At 43.4% G+C, this 16,209-nt stretch overlaps 1 protein-coding gene across 5 annotated transcripts in view; it reads right to left on the reverse strand.

Annotated features, from left to right (window-relative positions):
• The window catches only part of INPP5K (inositol polyphosphate-5-phosphatase K), a 129,860-nt gene that overhangs the window by 96,169 nt on the left and 17,482 nt on the right, over window positions 1-16,209 (reverse strand). For 4 of the 5 annotated variants that reach the window (XM_029612976.1, XM_029612978.1, XM_029612974.1 and 1 more), the window contains one exon: window positions 12,338-12,420. The exons of the other annotated variant lie outside the window; for it this stretch is intronic. In XM_029612976.1, coding sequence (XP_029468836.1) covers window positions 12,338-12,420 — 83 coding nt within the window. The remainder of the gene's footprint in view (window positions 1-12,337; window positions 12,421-16,209) is intronic. 5 annotated transcript variants of the gene reach the window in all.

Below are 16,209 nucleotides of genomic sequence, written 5' to 3' on the forward strand. Positions count from 1 at the left end.
AGGTTAGGGTCCTCTAGTGGAGGCTGTGGCATCAGTGGCGCCTGGACGAAGGTTTGTAGACCTTTAAAAAATTCCACCCAGGAAAAGGTTCCTGGGTCTATATTGAACCCAGTGGCATTCCCCGAGGGCCCTGTCTGAAGGGCCGAGCTAGGAATAGAGAGGTCCGGGGTACTATCAGTGGATCCAGATTCCTGTACTGGCTGGGGAGGACCTTGCCCTGGTTCTCCCAGAGCTGTCTCGCACTGTGGGGTACATTTTAAAAAACAGCGCGTGCGAACAAAAGTACGCTGGATTTTATAAGATACGCGCGTAGCCGTGCGTATCTTATAAAATCCGGGGTCGGCGCGCACAAGGGGGTGCACATTTGTGCAACTTGCGCGTACTGAGCCCTGCACGCGCTGCCTGTTCCCTCTGAGGCCGCTCTGAAATCGGAGCGGCCTCGGAGTGAACTTTCCTTCCACCCCCCGCACCTTCCCCTCCCTAACCCACCCCCCCCCCGGCCCTATCTAAACCCCCCCCCCTACCTTTGTTGGCAGAGTTACACCTGCCCGAGGCAGGCGTAACTCTGTGCGCGCCGGCTGTCTTCTGGCGCAGCAGGCCCCGACACAGGCTGCTGTGTCGGGGCACTCGGCCACACCCCCAGACCGCCCCCCACGCCCCGAAGCCGGCGCCACGCCCCCTGGCCACGCCCCCGACCGCCCCTTTTTGCAAGCCCCAGGACTTGCGCGTGACGCAGAGCCTATGCAAAATAGGCTCGGCACGCACAGGTGCCTTTTAAAAGGGTTATGCGTGTAACCTTTTTAAAATCCAGCCCTGTATGCACAGGGCAGTAGCCTCTTCATGCTGCGCAGCTCTTATGTAGCAGGCTGGGCAGAGGGCTTGTGCTTTGGCTTTCTTGGCCGGTGGTGCCATGGTTTGTGCGTGTAGGGGCGTCCAAACCCGGTCTGTCTGTTTATATGCGCGCGCCGGGAGGCTTAGATATGCGCTCTGGGTGCGCCGAGGGTGTGCGTGCAGGCTGCGAAGATATGCATGCAGGCCGGTCTGTGCGCTTACGGGGAGGTGCGCGCCACTGTGCGCACAACTCAGTGTGGCATTCCAAGACTAGAGTTGCCTAACTCTGTTCTATACTTCCCTCCCAAAACTCATAAACATCAGATGTAAACTCTAAGAAGATGTAAACCCCACATCTCACCAATTCATCAAGGAGAGAGAAATTAAGCAAGGAGACAAAAAATATTCAAAGCAGATTAAAATATGAGTTGATCAGGAGGAACTGCAGGAAGATCTTGTGAGACCAGGGAACTGGATATCTAAATGCCAGATTAGATTTAATGTGGATAAGTGCAAAGTGATTCATATAGGGATAAATAATAATCCTAACTTATAAAAAATAATAATAACCTAAATATAAAAAATGTTGGGCTCCATCTTAAGAGATACCACTCAGCACAAGGACCTTGCTCAGTGTGCAGCAGCAGCAGTCCCCATCCCCCCCCCTCCTCCAAAGAAAAAATTTTTTTAGTAATGATTTATTTGAAAAGGAAAAGAAAGCAAAACTGAGAATATAATAATGCCTCTGTACAGATCCATAATTAGACAGCACCTTGATTACTGTGTGCAATTCTGGTCATCCATCTCAAAAAGATATGAGAAATCTAGAAAAGGTACAGAAAGGGAAACTAAAATGATAAAGGGGATTTGCTGGGTATTTCCAAGAGATCTGTATTGGTCACAATCCGAGACAGGATACTGGGCTTGATGGACCATTGATCTGACCCAGCATGCCATGTTTTCTGTGCTTCCAAGAAGTCATGCATGCAGTGGCAGTTACAACCCTAAACAACAATAAGAAGATTTCATCCAAGAAAGCAATGGGGTAACCTCTATAAAGTGGAAGTTACAACCCTAAAGAACTAGTACTGGGGATAAAGTGGGGCTGGTGTAAAGCTGCATATGGAGTTCAAATTTGTATCTAGCCAAAGTGGATGAACCTCAATTGGGAAAACTAAATTGATCGTTGTCTTTATCTGCCATCATTTACTACTTTACTTGTTATTTATGTTTTTTAAACTTTGTTTTTTTAAACTTGAGGAATACATTTTGTCTGGGCTTTCAAGAAAATATATTTAAACAATCTCCATGCCTCATGAAAACTTTTACTCTCAGAACTGCATCTCAAATTTCCTTCTTTTAATATACCATGGTGTTTTGATATAATTATTTTGGATTTTATATAATGGCAGTTTAATTTATTGTAAACGCTCACTTCAGTCTTTTTAAGGTATTTTTTGTTGTTCATTTGTTTTCTTTCAACTACATTTTTTAAATGAATGTTTTACTGTACCTCACCATGAACTTTATCATGTATGGGCTACAAATTCTTTTAAATAAATAAAAAAAAATAAATAAATTTTAGCAAAGTCTGTCTTTTCCAAGTTAAATGCTATCACAGTCGTTTTATTATTCTCCCTGCAGTGATTACGTTGAATTTGATTGCATTATGATCACTATTACCTTTGAGTCCTCTACCATTACCCCTTGCAGCAGGTCCCTGTGCTCCACTGAGGCCTAGATTTAAAGTAGCTCCCATTCTCACCGGTACCAGGTCCACCGCTCTATGAAGCAGTCCTTTATACATCGAGAAACTTAACATCACTAGCTTATTCTGATGAAACATCAAATACTGAAATATCGAAGAAGGGAGTATGATAAGTAGCAAAGTATTGAAAGAGAGAGGGTAGAGGAAGGACTGACAAAAATTTAAAAAAAGGACCTTATCCAGTATTGCAGACTAATCCAGTTTTCTGGTCAAACAAAAAAAAATGTTATTCTTAGCTTTTTAGGTATTTATTTATAGTCCACTTTTCAGGATAGGTATTTCCCTATCCCCAGAGAGCTCATAATCTAAGTTTGCAGCTGAGGCAAAAGAGGGGGAGACAAGGCTACAAGGAACAGCAGTGGGATTTAAACCCTGGCTCACAGCCCACTGCTCTAACCCCTAGGCTACTCCTCCACTCCACATTCTTACCAGAAAAGCTGAAAAATCTAAAAACTTAGAAGGAAAGACATTTTTGCTCCACACAGTCTGGCTCTTAGAAGAATATAAACAAGGCTGTGTCCTCCTATTTTAGTCATGTTCTGGGTTTTAGCAGTATCAAACCTGCTTTTCTGCTCCAGGAGACAGTGTTGAGAGTGTAATTAATGCAGCTCTGTCAAGGAGAGCTGGGACAGAATCACATGTCTGAGTAGACAAAGGCCCCTTGCACAAATCTTGACCTAATCTTCAATTTGTACAAGTCATGAGATGTGCTGGATGCAGAGGATTTGAGAGGGGGGTCATTCCCTGGACACAGTAACATACAGGAGATAGCTTTCTTGGTTTAGTAAAATGACCCATACCATGCATATCTTCATGCAGAGAAGTCTGTGAACTCAAATAGAATCAGAAATCTTTGTTTTTAGCTATCATGGGGGTTTGTCTAATTGTTGGCCACACTTAACCAACCTCAGTTGGTAAAAGAACTGTCAGGTAAAAGAAAAGTTGCAGAGAGGGAAGATTTATGACACCCCCTGAAAATGCTGTTATGATTAGAGTCCTCTCTAGATGTCTCTGGGAACTATGGTTATTATTGCTAAGGGGTATGCAGATATTTACACTCAAAAATGCTTATGCGCTGATCCCGTGAGAACCATTAGTCAAGATCAGACAAGAAACTGGGAGTAGTAGGGCACAGGCACAAACACCAAATAGTACCAAAGTTTTAGAAGCAGATATGCTGAACTGTGATAAGAAAAACAAGGGGGAGGGGGGGGGGGGGGAAATGGACTCACTCCCGCTTCAAGCAGTGTTCGAGAAATCCTATAAAAATTAGCGGAGCAGAAGGATCTCTTCATGATTGTTACTCGTCAGACTTCCGGAGCAGAGACCACAGATGGATTTCTTGGGCCCATTTCAACTTTTATTAGGAATGTAATATTTGCTATCTTTATATGTATCTTTCAACAATTTCCTAGTAGTTATTATTGTTATTATTTGCTTGCAATCAACTTTAGTGCTTGCTCTTGTCTTTTGTGTAATCTTTTTGCTTAGCAAGTGCTCACAAACTTACATCAATTCCTGGATCCTGGTGTGCTGACTCAGAGTATGTATGTTTGCTCGCTATCTTCCTCTTTCCTGAGAACTGGCCCCTGGGAGTATGGGCAGAGCCCATCGGTATATTCTGTGTGTGATCACACACAGAATATACCGATGGGCTCTGCCCATACTCCCAGCCAAAGGAAGTCTTGCCTCAAAATTCTATGTTTTTACTACTACGTTTTGGTTTTTTTTTTGAAGGTGTGAATAAGCACGTGGAAGTGTTTGACGAAGGACCTCATGAGAAATGAGAGGAAATTAACAAATTATGGAATAGAAGGCAATATTCTATTGTGGATTGAGAACTGGTTAAAAGAAAACAGTGGAGAAAGGTGAATAACTGAGTGCCTCAGGAATCTGTACTGGGACCACTGCTTTTTAACATATTAAAAAGTGTCCTAGAGATGGGGAACGAAGAGTAAGGTGACCAGATTTGCTGATACAAAATTATTCAAAGTTGTTAAATGACAAGAGGAGCTTGGGAGACTGGGCATCTAAATGGCAGATGACATTTAATGTGGACAAGTGCAAAGTGATGCACGTAGGGAACAGTAACCCAAATTAAAGCTATACATTGTAAGGTTCCACACAGGGAATCGCCACTCAGGAAAAGGACTAGGTGTTATCGTGGATGATAAGTTGAAATCCTCTGCTGTGTGTGTGCCAGGAGCCAAGAAAACAAATAGAATACTATGAATTATTAGGAAAGGAATGGAGAATAAAACAGAATTAGAACATAAGATATGCCATACTGGGTCAGACCAAGGGTCCATCAAGCCCAGCATCCTGTTTCCAACAGTGGCCAATCCAGGCCATAAGAACCTGGCAAGTACCCAAAAACTAAGTCTATTCCATGTTACCGTTGCTAGTAATAGTAGTGGCTATTTTCTAAGTCAAGTTAACAGCAGGTAATGGACTTCTCCTCCAAGAACTTATCCAATCCTTTCTAAAACACAGCTACACTAACTGCACTAACCACATCCTCTGGCAACAAATTCCAGAGTTTAATTGTGCATTGAGTAAAAAAGAACTTTCTCCGATTAGTTTTAAATGTGCCACATGCTAACTTCATGGAGTGCCCCCTAGTCTTTCTACTATCCGAAAGAGTAAATAACCGATTCACATCTACCCGTTCTAGACCTCTCATGATTTTAAATACCTCTATCATATCCCCCTCAGCCGGCTCTTCTCCAAGCTGTTACACTGGCACTCCATGCCAAGGTTCAGCATGCTGCACAGTTTTCTCTCCACCAGGACCTACTCACTGGTTACACCACACTCAAGCCTCAGTTACATTTAAGCCTGCCTTGTCATTACCTAGTTGCCTCTTCGAGTTACCCTGGCTCCCTGACCTGGCCACCTTATTCTCTCCTTCCTCTCTTGTCTTGTGGCTACACAGGCTTTCTGTCTTTCCCAGTGGCTTCTCTTGACCTGCTTCACCTTGTGGCCTCCCAGGCTGTCTTGCTTTGTTCTGCCTTACATTATGTCATCAGGGCTTGCTAGGTTCTCATAGCCAGCCTTCTGTCCTGGTGGGCTTCCCTGTTTATTGTTGCCTGTTCTGTCTAGTCAGTCCTTGTTCTCTCTTGCACCACCCTGTCCAGTTCTTTATCTGTTCCCCAGTTCACCTTGTACACTGTATCTAGTCCCTAGTCAGAGCCTGCATCCATTTCCAGCCTGTGTCTGTCCAGCCCTACTCCAGCATCCAGTCCTCAGCTTCCAGCCTGCCCCTAACCTCAGTTCCTGCCTATGCCTGCCTTGCCTTTTTTAGCCTCTCCAGTCTGACTTACCATGAGGCTCTGCTGAAGAAGCCAAGCCCTACCAGGGCTCAACCTGCAGAGAAAGGGGCTGGCTAGGCAGCAGAAAAACTCAAGCCTTGTCCACATCAAATTTCATTTGCATGCCCAGACTCCCAGTTTTGCAAGGTCCTCTTGCAATTTCTCACAATCCTCTTGTGATTTAACAACTTTAAATAATTTTGTGCCATTAGCAGATTTGATCATCTCACTTGTTTTTCCCATTTCCAGAATGCTTACGATTATATCTGATGAGTGGCGGTATATAAAAAAACTTTAAATAAAATAAATAAATAAATATTAAAAAGCAGTGGTCCCAGACAGATCCCTGGGGCACTGAACTATTAACCTTTCTCCATTGGGAAAATTTACCATTTAGCCCTACTCTGTTTTCTATCTTTAACCAGTTGGCAATCCACAAAAGGACACTGCCCTCTATCCCATGACTTTTTAATTTCCTAAGTAGTCTCTCATAAGGGACTTTGTCAAATGCTTTCTGGAAATCCAAATACACCATAATCAACTGGCTCACCTTTATCCACGTTTGTTTCCACCCGCAAAATAAAATATAGTAGATTGGCGAGCAAGACTTCCCTTGGCTAATTTCATGTTGGCTTTATCCCATTAAACTATGCAGAACTATATATTCAGCAATTTTGTGATTTATGAAAGTTTCAACCATTTTGCCTGGGACAGACATCATACTCATTGGTCTGGTTTTCTGGATCACTCCTGGATCCCTTTTTATAAATTGGTATTAAGTTGGCAACCCTCCAGTCTTCAGGTACCATAGTTTACAAATTACTAATAGTAGATGTGCAATTTCATTTTTCACTTTTTCAGCATGCTGGAATGTATGCCATCTGGTTCAGGTGATTTGCTATTCTTTAGTTGTCAATTTTCCCTATTACATCCTGCAGATACACAGAGATTTGATTCAGTTCTGCTGAATCATCTCCTTTGAATATCATTTCTGGCATGGGTATCTCTCTGGTCAAAGCAAGTAGCATACATGAGGTGGAGAGAACGACCGGTACACACAGGGATGATATCCAAAATGTAAAAGTGAAGCACTGATGCAAGTAAGGATCCTTTCTTGTAAGGAAGATCAACTTGTTCACTCAAGAGCAGTGGAAAACCATCTTTAATGTATGTTTATCTTCACGCTGTTTGGATTTACAATTTCTGGTGCCCCAACACGAACCGTGTTTCACTAGGTTGGCTGTGTTGGGAGGGCCAAGTACAAAACAGCAGGGGGTACATAGTGTAACTATTGCACAGAAAACAGAAAATGGCATAGCTGCCCAGGTGCTTCAAACAGTGGTGGGGTTGCAACAACATATCAGAAGTTAAACAAATCAAAGTGACTGCTGGCAATCACTAAATACAATTATTTGGATTTCAGTAAGACCTTTGACATGGTTCTGCACAGAAGACTTATAAATAAATAGTGCACCCTTGGTATAGATCCTAAAGTGACTGACTGGGTTAGAAACTGGCTGAGTGGGAGGCGACAAAGGGTAGTGGTAAATGGAGTTTACTCTGAGGAGTGAGCATTACTAGCAGTGGGCCTCAGGGATCAGTTCTTTTCAATGTTTTTGTGAGCCACATAGTGGAAGGATAGCCAGGAAAGGTTTATCCTTTTGCTGATGATTCCAAAATCTGTGACATGGTGGATAGCTAGGAAGAGTTGGAAAACATGAGGAGGGATCTAGCAAAGCTCGAGGAATGGTCTAATGTCTGGCAGCTGAGATTGCATTTTTTTTTAGCATTAAGAGTAATGCAATTAGGCTGCAAAAACCCAAGGGAAAGGTATAGCATTAGAGGTGAAATTCTTCTAAGCACAAAGGAAGAGTGGGATCTTGGGGTAATTGTGTCTGATGATCTTAAGGTAGCCCAACAGATGGATCAAGCGACTGCAAAACCCAGAAAGAAGCTTGGCTGCATAGGGAGAGGAATGGTCAGCAGAAAAAGGGAGGTGATATTGCCTCTATAAGGTCCCTGGTGAGACCTCACTTGGAATACTGTGTACAATTCTGGAGACTGCACCTTCAAAAGAATATAAACTGGATGGAGTCGGTCCAGAGGGTGGCTACTAAAATGGTCAGTGGTCTTCATTCTAAAGCATATGGGAATAGACTTAAAGATCTGAATATGTACACCCCAGAAAAAAGGTGAGATATGATAGAGACATTTAAATATCTCAAAGGTTTACATGCACAGGAGGCAAGCCTCTTTCAAGAGAAAGGTGGCTCTAGAACAAGGGGTCATGTGATGAAAGTGAAAGGGGTAGACTCAGGAGTAATCTTGGGAACTATTTCTTTACAGAGAGACTAGCGAATGCATGGAACAGCCTCCCTGTGGAGGTGGTAGAAACAAAACCAGTATCTGAATTCAAGAAAGCATGGGATAAAAACATGGGATTTATAACAATGGGCCCGTCGCAAGACGGGCCTTGCAACTGACCTACTCACCCTCAGCTGCCGCACTGATCGAGACACCACCTTCCTGCCTTCTGGGCACCTCCCTAGGTGCATGTGCATGTTGCTCTGCATCTGATAAAGGCCTTGTGGCAGGAACAGCAGCCACGCCACCCACGCCTTCCACCAACGCCTCAACAGCAGCTCATCTGCTGCGCTTAGCTGCTTGCAGTGTGCGTTGCTACTCCAATCCTTGCAGGAGCACAGGCAAGACAAAAGGCTTCTTGCCCATCTACTTTGACTCCCATCCCACTCCCCTTCTCCAGCCTTGTCTCTAAACACACTCCTTGCTCATCTGGTCATATCCCTGCCTGTCTGGGTCACTTGTCATGTCTACTCTGGTTCCTGTCTCTTTGCACTGTCCTGATTGACTCCCTGTTTTTGGCTCTGGATTGACTCCCTGTTTTTGGCTCTGGATCCTGACCACGCTTTTCTCCACCTGCCCTGACCTATGCCTGGACTATGACACCGCTTGATTGCTGCCTGCCCCATCCTTGCCCTGGTGCCAGACTCTGCCTGATTGCTCCCTAATGGACCCTTGCTTAAGTCCTGCTGGCTCCTGGAACCCAAGGGCTCAACCAGTGGGGAACAGAGCTGGTATAGGTGAAACCCAGACCTCATCCCAGTTCGAGCGTGTCTACCTATTGTTGGTGTGGGCCTAGTGGGTTTCCCTGCCAGGCTGCATCAACCACATCTCAGCCAAGGACTCACACTTGTCATGGGATGCCAGTTTGGAGCCAGGCTACACCCCCACAGGTATAGTGCAGAGCTACAAGGCTGGACAAAGGCCATTCTTCTGCCTAGCCAGCCCCCTCCCCTGCAGGTTGAGCCCTTGGGTTCTGGGACCAGTAAGGCTTAGCTATGGTAGCAGAAGATCATGGATAGAAGCTGGGCTAGTACTGGGTCTTGGCAGGAGTTGGATAGGCTGGACTAGACTGGGCAGGCTGGACAAGAGAATTGGATACTGAAACAGGCAGGTAGTGAGATATTGAGCAGGGACTGGTACTGGATACAGACACAGGTCGGGCAGGACACAGGTTGGACTGGGACTGGATACAGACACAGGCTGGGCATGGGACTGAATACAGACTGGAGCAAGACAAAGCAATACCAAGACAGGGAATGGATACTAGAAACTGGACGGTGCAGGGCATGACAAGACAAAGACAACACAGAATAGAGAACACTGAGGCCGCTAGGCATAAGGCCCGGAGGCCAATAGGCAAGGAGAGGCCTGAATAGGCCGAAAGGCAAAGCACAAGGTAACAGAAGGCCCAGAGGCCACAAGGCATAGAGCAAGGTAAAAGCAATCAAGTCAGAGAGACAAGGGTGACTCCATGAAGAGGCTCTGATGTTCTAGCAAGACAGGGTTAAATCGAGCTGGGGGGCTTGGGTGTGGGGTGAGCAGCAAAGAGGTTAGCAAGGCTGGAAATGAGGATCCCTGATGGAAGGCTCCACAAGAGGCTGAATAAGGGCATGGAGAGCCTGTGATACAGCAAAACCTTGACAACACTCTGAAACAGGATCTCTGAAGGAGTATTTAGCCTTTCTTCATAAGGGATCCATTCCTTATTATCTATTATTATCCTTATCATCTATTATCATGTATTATTTTATTATCTATTATTATCCATTCCTTATTATTCCTTATTCATACTATTCTCAAAGCTTGACTACTGCAACTCCCTTCTGCTCGGTCTTCCTGCAGCCACAATCAGACCGCTGCAGCTACTACAAAATGCAGCAGCCAGATCCTTCACAAACAGAAAGAAATCGGACCACATCACTCCCATCCTCAAGGACCTCCACTGGCTACCCATCATCTTCCGAATACAACACAAAGTCCTATCACTCATCCATAAGTCACTCCACAACGACGAATTGAACTGGTTAAGCACACCCCTACGATACCACACACCGCAACGAACCCTCCGATTCTCTAACACTGGTCTTCTCCACATCCCCCCCCCCAAAAAGAAGCACATCTAACCATAACAATCCATAGCTGGACCCTCACTCTGCAACAACCTTCCAGCACAACTAAGATCTGAACCCTCAACACAGCTCTTCAAAAAACACCTAAAAACCTGGCTTTTCCACTAGCCTTCCCCCAGTGATCAAACCCCCCAACCACTGCTCCTTTTTAGCCCTGCCCCCAAGTCCCTGGTCGCTTGCCGATCACATTCACCACGTTTCTTTTTTAAGACTTTCTAGTCCCATTAAGATGCGTTAGAAGAGTTTCGTTATCATTTCTATTTATTTTATATTTCTATATTTTTTATCTTGTTGCCTAGTTAGATATACGCTAGAACTTCAAGTTTCATTTCGTTGCATTGTTAGAGATATGTTTCACTGTAAGAAATAAGTACCCCCCCCCCCCCCCCCCGCTTATTTCCTTTCGTTATCTGTAAACAGATGTGACATCATTGATCTAATGTCGGTATATAAAAATGTATAAACAAATAAAAATAAATTCCATTTCCCTTTATAATTCTTGTTGCCCTTCTCTGTACTCTTTATTTCCACTACCTTTTTGACATTGGGCTTCCAAAACAGCACATACTACTCAAGGTGCTTTACAGCAGGGAGAGATGCAGAGGAATTATGATATTCTCCTATATTATTCTCCATTCCTTTCCAAATAATTCCTAACATTGTTTGCTTTTTTGAATGCTATCACACACTGAGCTGAGTATTTCAACCTATTGCCCACAATGATCTTTTCCTGGGAGACAATGTCTAATGCAGACCCCTATAAAAGGCAAGATGGGGAAATACAGAGACATTCAAATCCTGAAAGGTATTAATAGTGCACATGAATCAAATCTTTTTCAGTGGAAAGGATGTTCTACAATAAAGGGTCTTGATATGAGGCTCTGAGAGAGTAGGCTCAGGAACAACATTAGGAAATATTTTTCCATGGAAAGAGTGGTGGATGACTGGAATACCCTTCTTGGCATGGGTGATGGAGGCTAAATGGACTTCAAGAAGGCATGGGATAAGCACAGAGAGTTCTTAGTAGTAAAAAAAAAGTGAAGAGACAGCAGAAGAACTAATTAGCAGCTGGCTCTGTCTGGCAAATCAGTCTAAGTAGAAATGCAGGTAACTCATGTAGACAGCCCTGACCAGCAGACTGTGTTCTTCATGTTGACTAGATTTATGTATAGTAAAAACTAGAAGTCCATGCAAAAACATAGGTGCTCAAGTAATTGGGTCCATCCGGCAGGCCATACCATCCCTCTTGTTAAGCCCGTCAGTGAAATGGCTAGTGATGATAGGGCACCATCTGGAAAGGCAGCAAGGAATAGAAGGCCAGATTTTGGATTATTATAGGATCTTGTGGCTAGCCATGGGAAGGAAGAAGTATTGGGTGTGGACTTAAAAGGGATTTTGTACGTTCAGCTGCCCAGAACAGTGTTGTACAAAGCAGGAAAATGACAAAACCTGTCTTGGATAACCAGACGGATTATAAACAAACTTTCAGTCTATATTGAACATTTCCTATAGGCTACATAGCCGGTAAGAGCCGCAGATGAGGATCAGACTGGACAGTTCAACCCTACACGGGTGAACACGTCGTCAGGCTTGCTGATGCGGCAACTTACAAAATATTATATTTGTTACAGTTTTGGATATATATTGAGCCAACTGGAATAATCAGTTGAAGAAGTGGTGCCTTTTGCCTTGGATAAAGGAGTGACATTCTATAAGTGGCATCACTCATGGCTGATAGGCAAGATGTATCCTTGCCAGTCTGGACAGGAAATGCTGGTCAGAATGGAAAAAGCCAAGAGACCTTTTCTGTCATCTACTGTGTTGCTATCAAAGTGACTTCCGTTGTACTGGATCTGTGCAATAGAAATGCAGACATTCATGCTAGGATCCATCAACTGACCTATGTTAGCTAACGTCAGATGAAGTCTTCTTACCTGAATTTCTTCAAACTTGGACCTAGGCTGCTTGCACTAAGAATTTGAGAGAGGTCTTCTGTATCCATTTTCCCACGCTGAACCTATCAACAATGAGTAAATGATGAGGAAGAAGCATATACCCATCAACAATATTCTATCAAACACTATTCATTAACTTAGTGACACAAATCTTTGTTCCTATTTATGCCAAGAAGAGTATTTTCGTTGCCATTTTGTGTACCTGAATATGGAGAAATAAGGGTCAATGTCCCTAACTAAAAGATGTATGGAGTAAAACTAAATAGGCACCAGCTACAACTTGCTTACTGACCCTTACACTTCTACACGTCAAGATGAAAATTGGTCATTCCATTTTTTAGGCTGGGGAAAAACTAGCTACAGTCCAAGTACCATAAACAAGTCTACTTTTTTAAATGTTAATATTAAAGATGTGCAGTCTACGCTACAGAGTATAAGCCCGATGGTAATAAATAATGGGACAACCCTCAAGAAAGTGGAAGAAGATATAACTAAGATAAAAGAGGTACAAACATCAATAATAAGAGGAGAAAACATCTTATCTAGAAAACTTGAAAATTTAGAAAATGTAGTTCGCTACTCTAATCTTAGATTTGTCAATTTTCCAAAATGTACGGTAAGTTGATTTCCCCAATAGAGCAGCTTAGAAACTATTTCATTGAGGTTTTGTCCTTTTCCTCTGATAATCTACCCTCTATTATCAGTGCATATTTCCTGGGTGAAGGAAATCAAAATGCTGTACCCCCACAAGAATCCACTTTGAATATTACAGAATTGTTAGAAACATCATACAGCGCCCAGATCGAGAAAAGAGGTACCTTAATTGTTAAATTTGCCCTTTCTTTGGATAGGGATAAGGTATTAAAATCATTTATGCATAATAGATCCTCTCTCTATCTGGGTCAGAAACTATGGGTATATCCAGATGTAGCCAAGGACACGCAATCAAGGAGAAAGAAATTTATCACTCTAGCCAATCTAGAACATTTGGAATACAGATTATTGTAAGATTCCCATGCAAATGCATTATGAAGGTGGATGGGGTAAAATATGTATACTATGATCCCTTAGATTTGGAAAAGTTCTTGGAAGAATGTAGTACTCAGAGTAGGGACACGGAACCTTCCAATTAAAATAAGTAAAGTTGGAAAAAAAAAATATATTAAATTCTGTGCTCTTCTGTCTTTATAGGATTTTCTTGTTAGATTTATGATATTTGGTTTTGCTCAACAGGCCTCCAATATAGTTTGGTAATCGGAAAACTAGTGAAATCAAGCTTACCTTATTATTTGTAAAATGTTTATGTATCTAGTTTATTCCTCAAGAATTCAATGTACAATTGGATACAAAAATTGGTGAATTTTAGTTTGTTGTTAAAATTCATAAATAAAGAATTAAAAAAAAAACAAGTCTACTTTTCAGAATTTCTGCAATTAATTCTCATTTAATAGTCAGGAAATTAAAAAGTCAAGAGACAGAAGACACTATGGTGAAATTATACTTACCCGATAATTTTCTTTCCTTGAATCCTGCTAGACTAGTCATTACATTTGGGAGTTTCCTCCTCCTCAATTAACAGAGAACATGCCTTTTTCATGACCTCACTCAGGGCTATAAAGGAGGCATGGCTCTGGCCAATTCCAGCAGCCTACTGCCAAAGCACAGTGACCACTAGAAATCTCCTTTATACCCTACTCTTGAAACATATATTAAGGGGTAGTGGGACCAGTTCTAAGCAAAGCACAAAAGTACGACAAGGGAAGGATATAGACAGCAGAAGGAGGGTGCTTTCAGGCGCACCTCTCATGATGCCTTTTGTCCTCCTGATCCTTCTCACCATTCATTGTCGGGATCCTGAATGATCTAGCAGGATTCAAGGAAAGAAAGTTATCAGGTAAGTATAATTTCAACCTACCTGTCATCCTGCTAGACCAGTCATTATGTTAGGAAATTACCAAGGCTTCACCTTGATGGGGAAGGAGAACAAGGCTCTCTTACTAATACTTGCCTCAAAGACAGCATCTGACTTGGCCTGTATGATTAATCTATTAAAAAAAAAAAAAAAAAAAAAAAAAAAAACCAACAACCACCCTCCCGACTCCCCCAAATCTTGCCTAAAGTCCCTGGGGGTCCCGGAAGCGATCTCCCGCTCTCGGCCGTCGGCTGCCAGTAAACAAAATGGCGCCGGTGGCCCTTTGCCCTTACCATGTGACAGGGGCTACCGGTGCCATTGGTCGGCCCCTGTCACATGGAAGGAGCAATGGATGGCCCGCACCATTTTCTAAGATGGCGTCGGCTGTCCATTGCTCCTATCATGAGACAGGGGCCGACCAATGGCACCGGTAGCCCCACATGGTAAGGGCAAAGGGCCACCGGCGCCATTTTGTTTACTGGCAGCCGATGGCCGAGAGCGGGAGATTGCTCCCGGGACCCCCGCTGGACCACCAGGGACTTTAGGCAAGTTTTGGGGGGCGTTGTAATTAAATTTGAAGGGTCAGGGTGGTTTGTGGGTTTTTTCGGTGAAAACTGCTGAGAAAAAAAAAAAATGACCCGTCAAAACTATTCACATCACCTGGGAGCTGGGCTTCCCCTCAGTAAATAAGCACTCTCTGCGGCCGTTACTCTCTCTCAGTTGTGGGCAGTTCCCCACAGCAAACATAAAATAGCATCAGATTGTTCAAAGCCAGGCTTTCTCCCCACACAAATTTAAAATGGCTTAAAATTACTTACCACCTCCCAACAGCCCCCACCTGCTGATAAACACATGGCTTCTACTTCTGTTTCTTCACCAGGAAGAGGGATGGGGGAGAGGAGAAGTGGCAGAGAGCGAGCAGAACTGACGCCGCCTTTCTTTTTCCTTTTTATAAAGGGTTGCCAGGTTCCTGAGCATCCAGGAACTGCTTTCCAGAGGCTCCACAAACCTCCCCCCCCCCCCCCCCAGGGACCTGGGTTACCTTCCAGGTACTCAACAGGATAGGCCATGAGAGGATGCTCCTGCTGGAAAAATCAACCCATTGTGGTTGTTTGTTTCAGGAGCATCATGGCCTCACCATCTTTTAAGAGGAGCCTGAAAGGCTACAACCCACTTGCACCATAAACAGAGCATTATCTTCAAGAGGAGCCTGCAAGACTGAATCTGCTTGCTCCATTGCCAGAGCATTACTACTTAAGAGGAGTCTGCCAGGCTGCAATCTGCTTGTTCCCCAAAACAATACCTTTTAAGAGGAGCCTGCAGGGCTCGTATTCCTGCTGGATCCACTATCAGAGACTTAACATTTCCTATCTGCACATTTGCAGAGTTTCCAACTCTGTATAATTTCCTAAAGGGTCAGGTTACCCCTGTTTGGTAGGCAAATGCTTTCATCAAAACAGTCACAGCCAGTATTAGCAGAGGATGTGGTTAGGTAGCTCACCTGAGGCATTCTTCTCAGTCTTATTTATTTATTTTTCTATACAGACATTCGATCTGGCATATCACATCGGTTTACATATAACAATATGTCTAAGACGGACCTTGTAATGACATGGTACATTATAACTGGCTACATACAGATAACTGTTTTACACAAAATTATTATTATTATAACATGCTTGATAGCATAACTTAATACAGCATATATAAAAGGTTTAATAAATTAACTATGTACAGAGGAAGGGTGGGGCATGATATTAGGTGGGAGGGGGGACTGTGGCAGGATTATTTGTCTTGAGTGAAAGCTTTCCGGAAGAGCCAGGTTTTGAGGCTTTTTCAGAAGGTAGGTGTAGAAGGATCTTGTCCTGTAGCTGGAGTTAATTAGGTTTCTTAACTACTGCTCTCTTCAAATTTATCTCAGGTAAGTTTTGAACGTCTT

Source organism: Rhinatrema bivittatum, chromosome 8, assembly GCF_901001135.1.
Source record: "Rhinatrema bivittatum chromosome 8, aRhiBiv1.1, whole genome shotgun sequence".
In the NCBI taxonomy this organism is placed as follows: Eukaryota; Metazoa; Chordata; class Amphibia; order Gymnophiona; family Rhinatrematidae; genus Rhinatrema; species Rhinatrema bivittatum.